The sequence below is a fragment of the Theobroma cacao genome, chromosome 1 (assembly GCF_000208745.1).
Source record: "Theobroma cacao cultivar B97-61/B2 chromosome 1, Criollo_cocoa_genome_V2, whole genome shotgun sequence".
NCBI classification, from domain to species: Eukaryota; Viridiplantae; Streptophyta; class Magnoliopsida; order Malvales; family Malvaceae; genus Theobroma; species Theobroma cacao.
The window spans coordinates 32,983,784-32,996,175 of record NC_030850.1 but is presented as its reverse complement, the minus strand read 5'-3'; the positions used below and the strand labels follow the sequence as shown (position 1 = coordinate 32,996,175).

General features: G+C 34.3%; 1 protein-coding gene across 1 annotated transcript; it reads left to right on the top strand.

Annotated features, from left to right (window-relative positions):
- LOC18613871 (B3 domain-containing transcription factor NGA1) lies at positions 4,194 to 6,354 on the top strand. The gene has a single exon (XM_018114142.1). It carries the CDS (start codon positions 4,754 to 4,756, stop codon positions 6,017 to 6,019), a length of 1,266 nt encoding a protein of 421 aa, XP_017969631.1. The 5' UTR covers positions 4,194 to 4,753; the 3' UTR covers positions 6,020 to 6,354.

The window sequence follows — 12,392 nt, the reverse complement described above, 5'->3', positions numbered from 1 at the left end:
TCTCGGTAAACGTTACTTACGACCTGTTTGCGTATAACCATAATTACATAACAAAGGGGGGTAGCTGATGAGCCTGTTTTTTCCTAAGGCCGTTCAATGCACTGTACTCTTACACCTGTTTTCAGCTATAGATCACGAAAAAGAAAAGAGAGTAAAGGAACAGTACTTTGCTTTGTTTGCTTTTGCAGTTCCAGCCGGAGATTGCCTGCTTTGGTACACTTCAAATTAAATTAAAAAAAAAAAACCCTTGCATCTGTTAAATCATGTGGCTGAATCTTAACCACAGTGCCATTTTGATTTCTGCACTTCTGCATTCTTGTATTTTTGTGTTTCTTTTTGCCTTCTTTTAGAAAGAGGAAAAGATTTGTACTACCAAAATTATAGAAAAGAATTAGGGCTATTCTTAGTGTAAACTTGAGCAAAACATTGATTTCAATATTTTTAAGTCTTGGTTCAGAATTAAATGCACTAGGTATTACTTCATGTATATTAATTGAAAGCTTAAACAGTTTATGAAAACATTCGCTAAAGAATGACCAACTTATTAACCATTATTTATTGGATTTGCAATACATTTTTTTGGCTAAAACTATTTCAATCGCATCTTAATTACCCTTTTGTTATTACTCAAAATTCATTTCTACCCAATGCTTTATTTTGGGTACTGTCCTACCCCACACCATCAAAACTAGCTAGTTGGTGTCATAACTTTACATAAATTTACTAATAATATAGTATTATACATCTAAACCCTGTATCATATATACATTTATACTACCTAGAAATCATTCAATTTGCATTTCTGAAGATATAAATACTGTTACTTCTAATTTAAAAATGATAGTTGTCCAAATGGTCCAGCCAAAGTGGGGCTACTGATTTTAGGGGACACTAATTGCAAGAGTGAAAAATTTGGCATGCAAATTCCCCAAGTCAATGACTGGGGCAGGCGGGCAGCACATTCAACAAACGCAAACAAAGCAAATTAATTCTCTGTGTAAACCCGAAACAAGTTAAAAAAAGAAAAAAAAGGTGGGGGACTTCTTCACGCGTCAACCTCATTATCTGTTTCATACGGCAGTATACTGTCTTATAGTCCATGCATACATTAACAAATATCTATGTTTGCGTATTGAAAATACAATCTTGTACTATCTGGGTTTGTTTTTTTTTTTTATAGAAATACATAGAATTAGGAAAACGTTGTTTGGTCCGACAACCTAATTATCTGATCACTCATAAATGGTATTGACATAATAAATTACAATTGTCAGTTTCAGAGATACTCATTAACCTTAAAACTTGTTGGTGTCGGTGTCGTCGACGATGAGGATGATGTTGCCGTAGATGACAGACATGGTTAATTACTAGGAGAGGGAGGTAATTAAGCTGTGTTTTATATATCAATAATTCTGGTAATGAACCCGAGCTTGATTATTGAAAGAGAGTTTCGTGGAGGGTTTTGTCCAACGCATAAAGTGGAAGATCTAATTGGACCACATGAATCAGCTAGCTATGTTTGCAGAAAGCAAAATTTCAGTGTACGTATAAGATTAAAGCCTAATTCATTGTAGAACCATCTAACACAAATATCTATAGTAATTCTTTGGTTCTATGTTTATCCCATAGGTTGGCTGCCCTTTTTGATCCCTCTTTCCCCCCACTCTACATACAGTACTGAAATAAAATAACCATTGCTCTGAAGAATTTATGGAAAATAAGAGTGTCAAGATCGTGTGAGTAGACACATCCGAGCATTTGATTCATTGGTTAATACATCATCTCATTACTTAAAAAATAAAATTCAAATCCCCTTTCTTCGATAAAAAAAAAATCATGTGAGCAGAAGATTTTTAATTACTCTTTCTTTTAGAATTTCATTTTTTTTCATTATTTAAAGCTGATTCTTGAAATTCCAAATTATAAAAATTAAAAAATTCCTCTTAACTAACAAATTACTATTGTGTAAAATTAATTATTTTCTTTTGCATAAATAATAAGATGACTAACGATACCGATGAGGTATTGCTTCAATAATAAAAAAACAATTTTAAAAATTTCATCATATGTAAATACGATCCAATTTATAGTTTTTTATATTAAATATAATATTTGATTATAATTATAATTATTATATGTTATGTGTAACTTCATCGAAAAAATAAAAATACTAAAACTCAAATAGAATATGTTTACCCAAGTCCCAACGCACCCTTTACTAGTTACTAGTTACGACTTGAGTCAAGTCTAAGAGAAAATTTGTCAAATAAATCAAATAAATTTGTCAAAAGTTCCAACTTCTAATTAAACAAAGTAATCTAAAAACAACAATCAAGAGAACTTGAGAATCAAATTCATGAGAAGGAACCTATATGTACCTCTATATATGTGGGTTGAATTCTCTAAGATTAATGAAAACATAAGATTTTGAAGCCTAAATGAATGTTTTTGTTTTTATGTGAAGAATTAGGTAGTTTACCATTTAATGCAGTGTCAAGTGGTAAGCTGAGCTTTATGAGGCAACGACATTTTAAGTAAAAACTTTATAAAAAAATATAATATAATAGATAGATATATAGTAACAACAAATTATGAAAAGCATTCTACCAGCTTTGTATCCATGGACTTACCAAAAAGGAGGAAGAAAGTAAGTAAACTGAGTTGGCAATTAAGTGAAGAGTTGAAAAGACTTGGTAGATCCCCCACGTTTCCTAAAATTCCAAAGGTCCTCAATTACCAGACACGGGGAAAGAATATTTTGTCGTATAACTACCCACAATTTTTGACATTGATAAATGAGCCCCATTTATTTCTTCATACTCAAAACCACGACAACAGAAGGAAACAGGGGCTTGATTAGAGAGTAAATTACGTCCCTAATTAAGTACCGTGTTTTATTTTTCTCAAATTAATGTACTTTTCCCTACTCATCAAGCAACAGTACAGTAATTATTTGCTAATTAACTCATAATTTTCATAACTTTTGGTTGTCCTTAATTCTTAAAATTTTTCTTTTTCTGAACCAAAAAGAAAAAAAAAAGAATTTAAAATGGTGTGTATTTATAGCTCAAATTAAATTACGTTTTGTCTTTGAGTTTATTTTTATTTATTATCCTTTTAAATATCTCATCTAGTTATCTACGTACATTTATCCCTTATCTATAATTTGAGCTTTTATATAATTTATATATTAATATTCAACAATTTATTAGCCTTACATGAGTATAGTCATATTAGCAAGTTGCAATACGATCCAATTTTTTTTATTTAAAAAAAAAAGTTCACTTGTCATCTTAATTGGAGACAGTTCAAAAAATAAAGGTTCACTAATGTATGCAAGCGAAGTTTATACATACATGTATATATACTTATAAAATAATTTAAAAAATTGATTATTCAATAAAATATTAGTAATTATGAATGAATAAAATCTTTCACCATTTGACTTTATGATTAATATATAATTTTTTATTCAAATATATAGATATATATATATATATATATATATATAAAGGTTAAGAAGGAGAGTTAGCTGTATCCCGTATGATTCACTGGGAAAGAAGCTGCGGACATTGGAGAGACAGGGTTGGAAGTCGAAAGTTAGGAAGCTTGAAAAAGGGTTGATGAACTTGAGCTGCACTAATGTGGGGGGTGGAGTTTGGTTTATTGCATGATAATAGAGGAATNTTTTGGTTTTTTTTTTTTGTTTTCCCACTAGTTGGAGGAGGATGAGAGCAGGAAGAGGCAGGTCGGTCTGCTTCAATCTCCTCAACTTTTCTCCTTTCGCAGGACCAGCACACAATCAATGACGCCAAAGTCAAAACTCGAAACCTAACTAAAACATGCTCTCACTCTCTCTCTCTCTATCTCTCTCTTTCACTCAACCGGCCTGGCTGTGGCCTATGACAAAAGAAAGAAAGGAAAAGAGAAGTTATGGTAAGCAAAACAGGAGCAGCAGTAATAATAGTAATAATAATGCAAATGACTTTGTGGGCAAATATTGATCAGTACAAAGCTGATTGAGGAGTTAAAGACCAACTGGCCATTTGGGTCTTAGCGGAGAAGATAATAGAGATAAACCAAAAATAATGAAAAGGACAAGCTCACATGAGTCGAACCAGATCATTCATGGGCCCCTACGTAGGAGTATTTACCTTCCACTCTCTATTCCTCTTTCTCTCTCACATGGGTCTCTCTTTAAGAACCAAAAAAGAAAGGGAAAAAACAAATATTAGCCTAAACTTGGGCACAGAAAGAAGCTTCGAGGGAGGAAAACTGGGTTCCAGCCTAATTCCCTCCTCCACTTCTCCCTCTTCTTTTTCATTTGCTTTCTCTAAGCCAAATGCTAGGTCAACTACGAGAAATAACCATTTCCCGTTGATTCCTCCATGGCCTAAATTTGTCTTGTTTAGGGTTTTCAGTGTTTTTTCTTTTGGTGAAAGAAGAAGGCACCGACCCGGTCGTTTTTTGTACTGACGCCTGCCTTTTGCTTCCCTCGGCCCTCAAAGATCTAGAAGAAAGAAAATCATACTCCCAAGAAACCAGTATTTGCAGGTCAGGTCTTGTTCTCGTTTTATTTCTTCTTAGAAACTAAAGAGTCTTAGCAGCTATCTAGAGTGTAGACCCACTTTTCTTCTCTCTCTTTGTAACCCTTTCCCCCCATTTTGGCCATCAATCTTATGGTGGATTTTCATCCCAATCATATCATCTAGTGTGGTAAAGAAGGTAAAATTTTTGGAAGTGGGTCATCATAATGAACTTTGTGCTAGAAGAAAAAGGCTATTGTAATAACGAAGAGGAAGATGATGAGGAAGTGATAAGAGAAACGAGCAACTTCCCATTTTCCTCTTCCTCTTCTTCTGCTTCTTCAAAGTACAAAGATATTGCTCCTCAGCAACATCAAAACCTGTGGCTGAGAACGTTGGATTCTCAAGCAGATTATAAATCCCAAGAGTCTGCTATCAATTTTGACAAGAAACTAGAGCTGATGGACTTGTCACTTGGCAACAATAACGAAGAATCAAATATCGGAAGCTGTAGAGGTGGTGATAGTAGTAGGTCTATTGAGAAAGAACACATGTTTGATAAAGTCGTCACACCAAGCGATGTAGGGAAGCTCAACCGCCTCGTTATACCAAAGCAACATGCCGAGAAGTACTTCCCTCTTGACTCTTCATCAAATGAAAAAGGGCTGTTATTGAATTTCGAAGATCGGAACGGCAAGTCGTGGCGGTTCCGGTACTCCTATTGGAATAGTAGCCAGAGTTATGTGATGACCAAAGGGTGGAGCCGTTTTGTCAAGGAAAAAAAGCTTGATGCAGGTGACATCGTGTCATTTCAACGGGGTGTTGGGGAGTCCGGAAAAGACCGGTTATTCATTGATTGGAGGCGCAGGCCTAATGCACCTGATCCAACATCGCTTGCGCATTTTCAGCTCCAAAATCAGTTTAACTTTCCTCAGTCTGTCCGGTGGGGTAGACTCTACTCGCTGCCTCCTCAACCCATGTGCATGCCACGAAACTATGAACCTTTGCATAGGTTGAATTACAGCATTTATCCTTATAATCATCATCATCATCATCAACAACAACAACAACTACAATTGCAGCAGCAGCAGCAGCAACATCATCAGGCATTTACTTATGGCAATGTGGCGCAGTATCACCTAAGGTCATCATCTGGGTCACATCATCATCATCAATATCATCAAATTGGGGCAGTGCAAGAAGGAGGAGGAGAGCCAATGGTGATTGATTCAGTGCCAGTTGTTCAGGGTAATAAAACTGCGGCTAAAAGGCTAAGGTTGTTTGGTGTGAACATGGAGTGTCCTACACAAGATGAATCTTCCTCGACTTTTCCTCATGGCACAAACACAATAGGTTCAGATGACTCTCCTCATTTCTCTTTCTCTTCTCTCCAATCAAGATTGTCCAATAATAATAATACCCCACTGTCCGGAATGGAAGCTGAATATTCAAAGAAAGGAAAATCTTCCTTGTCCATTGATTTGGATCTATGATGAGGAGAAATACAGTGAACCGGTTGCATTTTCTTCTTGTTGCCTTTGTCATCAAAATTGCGACAGGCGGCACTGGATTTAAGAAAGAGGGTTAAAAGTTATTCAAGATAAGTTTTAGCTTCTGAGTTTTTTTTCCTTTTTTTTATTTATTTCTTTAAATATTGTTTTAGTACATTAGTTAGTTGAGGTTTGGGATCTGTGAAGAGCTAAAGAAGAAGGTGCAACATATGGAGTTGAAAATTGTGTATAATACATATACAGATATATCAGCATATTCCCAACTTGTTTATTAAATCATATTTTCCATTACTAGGCACTGGCCTTTCCAAACTGCATCCTGGCTTTTCCCCAGTTTGTTTGGGATATATATATATATATATATATATATATATATATATATATTTCTCTGGTTATCATATCATCTGTACATTCTCTCTCCCCCTCCCTCCCTCCTGCCTGTCAGTATTTACTTGTGCTGTTATGCATGGTAGCTGATGGATTTATAGTCTTAAAAAAAGAACTTTCTTCACCCCCCCCTCCTCTCTCTCTCTCTCTCTCTCTCTCGTTTCTCCATGTTAGGTTAATATATATTTTCTTGGCTTGTTACCGCTGAACAACTAAGCTGCAGGCTTGCAGGTAATGCACAGAAAAGTAGCAGCACTGTAAAAGGTAATATCTGTATTCTTATTGCTAATTTGAAAAAATTTTCCTGCATATTCATCACTTCTCATTTGTTGCCAGTTAGATTTCCCTTTACTACTTCTTGGTAATTCGTGTCTTCTCTTTACAGCCATGATCTTGTCTGGACTGCTACGCACAAAAAAGTTTCTTATGCTAAAGAGGTTCAGATTCCCCAACTGATAGGTCTATTAAGACTTGACTTCACCCAATATTTGTAAGAACTCGTTGCTTTGTTGAATAGTTTTTGAATTTATATATTTGCATCAAATATTGTCAGCGGTGCATCTGATAAGTTTTAATTAAGTTCAATTAAAGCACCATTAATTCAGCCTAATGAGTCTTTACGTATTGATTAAATTACAATGTACAAACAGTACTATTTACACAGGTTCTTGTTGGTTTTGTTTCCATTTTTACTATATATACTTAACAAAATGATTCCCCAGAAATATTGTGGATTACGAGAAAACACTGATATGCAACAGCAGGTAGTACAGGTTACTAGGAAAAATAAGTGAAGCAGTACTTTGTCATCAAATATAGCTTCTCAAATGACATGAAAAGGTTAAAATAATGTTTGATTCAACTAATACATACTTTTAGGTTGGTTATATCAGCAATTTATAAGCATTCAAATCCACTAGTATCCCTTGAAGAAGATCTGATTTTCTTGGTATGCATGCTGTAGGGGTAATTGGTAGTTCAAAATATTTATTGTAACATTCTCAATCAATTATTTATTTTGACTTCTGTAACTGAGTAATACGGCTTCCAAATTGGCTAAAATAGTAGTAAAGCATTAAAATGCAGTGAATTCATTCTTGTCCTTCCTGGTTAGTTGAATTGCATTCGTGAATAAATTACACAAAACCTGCTGGCATCTATGTCTAGTCAGCGGAGAGAAATGCATTTCTACTTTGATATATCTCTATATATTGCTTTCACTGTGTAATTAAGGGCATCTGTGAGTGTTACTATGGTCACTATTAGAAGAACTAATCTTTGCCTTTGCCTTGAAGTGTAGTTTGACAGGTTTTTGAAAGTCTATGCAGCAAATGCATATCTTCCATGGTTTTTTATATAATTTTGACCAATTTCTACATGTCTTATTCTGGATCATGCATTCACTTGATTTCATGCTTCGAGCTAGCAATAGTTAGTTACTGCACAATTCCATATTTATGGGATCAAGACATCTGCATCTCAAAAGGATGTATAGAATTGATCATGTTGATGGTATAGATATAGAATGCTGGAAGTGTATACAGTTCTATCAGTACTATCCCACAGAAAATCTCTAATATGTAAGAAAACTAAGAGATTAAAAAAAAAAAGAGAGCTATTGGATAGATTTATGCAGATAAGCATATAAAGCATACCAAACTAACAATAACAGAAACAAAAACTGTGGTAATATGCTTTATCAATTATAATACTTTCTTTGCATTCTAATTAATTACCGCAACATTTTTTTTTTATTTAAGGAAGCATTGGTTTCTGAATTGTGCAATGATGAAATATGGAGTATATAAGTTGTGATCATCTGTTCTTGTGTGTGGCCATGCAGTGCAACAGTGAATTAAAATAAATACTATTAAAGCATACTACTGCAGTACATTACTTTTCATAAGAACTGAATGCTACACAACAGCCGTTCGTTATATAAACATTATAAAACTTCAAAGGCTGTGTGCCAATAGTTGAGGCCAAGGTGATATCTTGGTTCATATATGAATTGTTTCATTAGTGTGAGACATTGAAGACCGTGAGAGGTTACATTTTTTATACAGAAAGCATATGTAAAATACCAGCGGCATATGGTGATGGTCGCAATATCTAGGATCTATGCACAGACATCTATAGATACATGTCTGTCTTCCTATCAATTATATATCCATCTGTTCAGATTAAATTATCATAAAAGCAAACAAACTTCCATTTGATTAGGCAAGTTACCAAATATTAATGAACTTTAAATAGTATTGGTTTGTATATTCATCCGCTATTTAGTCTTCCCTAACAATATTGCACCAGTAGCAAACCATATACTTGAATATGCATGAGACACAGCTGCACTACATTAAGCAAAAGAGTAGAAGTCGGTAATGTCTGCTTGACTCAGAGTCTTTCTCTCTTAACATGAAATGCGTAGCTAGGCTTTTTTTTTTTCTCTTTTTTATGTGGAATTGCAGTCAAACAAATAGACTTGTAGCATCTTCTACCCAAAAGAAAACACAGCTTATATGAATTTGATTAATTGGATAATATTTGCATTACATTGATCCAGGACTTGCAGAAAAAATTTTAACAGAAATCATTCTGTGTATGCAAATTCCAGTTCCATTTCTTCTAAATGTAAAAAGTCAAATTTTGGTCCATCAATTACTTACTGTAAGACAAGGAGTTAATGAAGTGTGTGTCACCATGAACGCACAAGCATTCATACAATACCTGGCCAAGAGAAAAGAGAGGGTAAAAAGAAAAGCTCAAAAAGGAAAGAAAACAAAGAGAGAGAGAGAGAGGGTTGGGGGATTCATTTAATGGCTGCATTGTTTCATAATTTGTTCGTAGCATAGATTATACTGTGCTGCATTGGTTAAAAATATTCAACTTGAAATCACGTGAGTGTATATCTCGCAGAAGTTGATTCCTGGTCAAAGATTAAAAAGCGTGGTGTACATCTCAAATCGAGTTATTCAATTTGTGTTTGCTGCTAGTTGAGATGACAAAGGAAGTGCTCTGAAACGTTCTTTGGCCACTGTTTAGATGACAAGGGAAGTATTCACTTCGAAAGCTACTGCTCAACCTTTCATTCTCTCCCAGTATCACAGTTTTGCACAGTAAACCACTGTTTGCCATCTGAGCCAAGCCCTTATCAGTGAGTTGCATCCATCCCTTCAAAATGAAGTGGAGAATATGTATATATTAGCTCATCGTGGGAGTATATGCGCTAGCTTAAGCATCAAGGAGACCAAGGATAGCATTACAGAAACAAAGCCAATTTTCGGGTAACCCATTTGTTCCTAACGTAGCAGGAGCATGATCATCTCTTTGATGTTTCCATGATGCTTTGACACTGTGGGAAAAGATAGGGTCTAGACCTCTAAGTAGCAATGAAGATTAAAGCCGTAGATGTTGGAAAAAGATTTTGATATATAAGAATATATAAAAGCATACGGTATATATTATTATATTGAATACAAATATGGGAGCAAAGCAACATGGGTTGAATTATTGTTAAAAAAGATTCATTAATATCAAAATCACAAGATTCCCAGCCTATACGCTCAAAAAGAAAGAAAGAAAAAAGTCATTGAAATTGAAGTCCCCCACACCCTATAAAGATAGAGATATGCATAGGTTAGGTTTTGTAGCCATAATTGTTGATGATGATGATGACGAAGAAACCACATGTGTGCGGGGCACGAAGAAGCTGAAGAGAGCCAAACAAAAAACAAATAGCAAGCGAGTGGCTTCTTTCATTTCTGATTTCACTGTTAAGTTGTCTCTTTTTGGCTTAAACATTTTTTTCCACTTTATTTTGAGGCTGTTGCAGGAGGCGTGAATTGCCCAAACTCTATGCTGAAAAAAACAATTGCTTGGACCACGCTCCTGTTTATGTGCTTTTAATTCCATTTATATCTAAGTCGACGGAGGGTACCCAAAATTGATGCTTTTTCCCTGTGTTAATTAAAGCTTCCTTTTGCTGTCACAAATTAAATCTCTTTCCTTTCTTTTTTAGAAACCAATTAACATTTGTTTAGAACCATATATTAGTTGATGGAAAGATTTCATGGATACCATGACAAGTCTCTAACCATAAACTAACAGATATGAGACTTAACGCCATATTGCAATTAAAATATATATATATATATATATATATGTGGTAACGGAGAAAGTGAGAGAAGTTCTATGGAACTCTCAAGAGCTAAATAATTTGATGTCTCCCCCTCCGTTCAATTTTCGTTGAACCAATCAGTCCACCTCCCTTGGTATAAGAGAAAGAATATTACTTTAAAATTTAACTTTATATCTTAATGTATTTGTATTCGACACTTCACGTTTGAAATACATGTAACATTTTGAACTTCAAAACATATCGGACATCCTATTTCGATTTCATATAATATAATTTTTAATTAATTCACAACTCGCTATAAATATAGACAGACAATAGCAATAATATGTGACAAATTGTGGTGGCAGGAACAAAAAAAATCTAGAACTTATTTTCCAATTCCATTGACATATTTATTTCTAAGACTGTAACCTACTAATTAATTAACCTTGCTCATGTAAAGGAAATTTTGCCTCCTTCGGATAGAGGAAATATATAACTATATACCAAGGAGATTAATTGTGAGCGCTTATTAATCCAATTATTAAAGACAAAAGTAGATTAGTACCCTTTATTTGTAGTAAAATATCGTTAAAGTATTACTTTTGAGTAATGATCAGATCTTTCATAAATGAAAAGGAAAGTAAAGGGGAAATAAATATCTCAAGTTGCTCAAATACATTTTGATAAGAGAAAGAATGTGAAGGAAAGAAATGATAATTATTGTCCAACTCAATCCCCCAACTATAATATTAGTCACTACAAATCATTGAAATTAACTTTTGAAAAGTGACCCATCCATTTTGTAAAGGCTAAACTAAAAAATAAATTTTGTATAATATCAGTTTATATTATAGTTAGAGTTTGAAATTTTGAATTTAAAGATAAAAGACTGATGACATTCATAAATACATTCCACCGATTAAAACTTGAACAAATTTCGATTGATTTATCGATTATAAACTTAAAATTTTGCATATACCATATGCAAATATTAAGACAACCATCAATCTCAATAAGCCTTGAATTAATCCTGTTACATTAGTTTAATTAAGTAAACTACCATGTATGAAATAACAAGGGTTGAAATTGAAGTGAGTTATTTCATGCGGTCTCTTTCTCTCTCTCTTTCTTTCTTGGTGATAGATGGGTAAGTTTGGACAAGTGTGTATATGTAGGAAATGCCCACAGAGGTCTGCTACATTTATTGTGCTGAAGTGTAACAGTGTTGGAAAAAGACTAATTAGCTACTGGAGATCTAGTTTGAAGACACCTACTTGTATGTTGCTGTTGGTCCCAAATTTGATCAAGTCATATGGGGGAGACGATGATCAATTAAATGGATGCTGGTCCTGCGCCGGCCATTTTCTCCAAGCTCAATTATTAAAATTTTATAATTTTAGGGTGGATAATGGACTTGTTACCAGGGTGAAGATAGAAATATGAATTTCTACCGTGAGTTGTTCCCCGAATTGATGGATGGGCAAAGAGGTACAGTAGCAAAGCCCGGTAATGTCCACATGGAACAGAAATTTTGTCCTAATTCATCCCCATGTGGGAATAGCAGCAAATTAAGTTTCCCTCGGTGACCAAGAAGAAGGAAAACGACAATGGGCTTCTGATGATCGAAGATGGACAGTGTAAAGGAGTTTGTGTATGTCAAATTCATGTTCTGTAACAACCGAACCTGACACACTTGGATTCAATAGCAGCCTAGTCTCTAGCAGGGGATGAAGTAAGAACTCATGCTATCACACGTTACGGTCAAGAAGTTACTTTACCATCGCTGAGATATATATACATTTTTAAATATACTATATATATATATATATATATATATATATATATTCT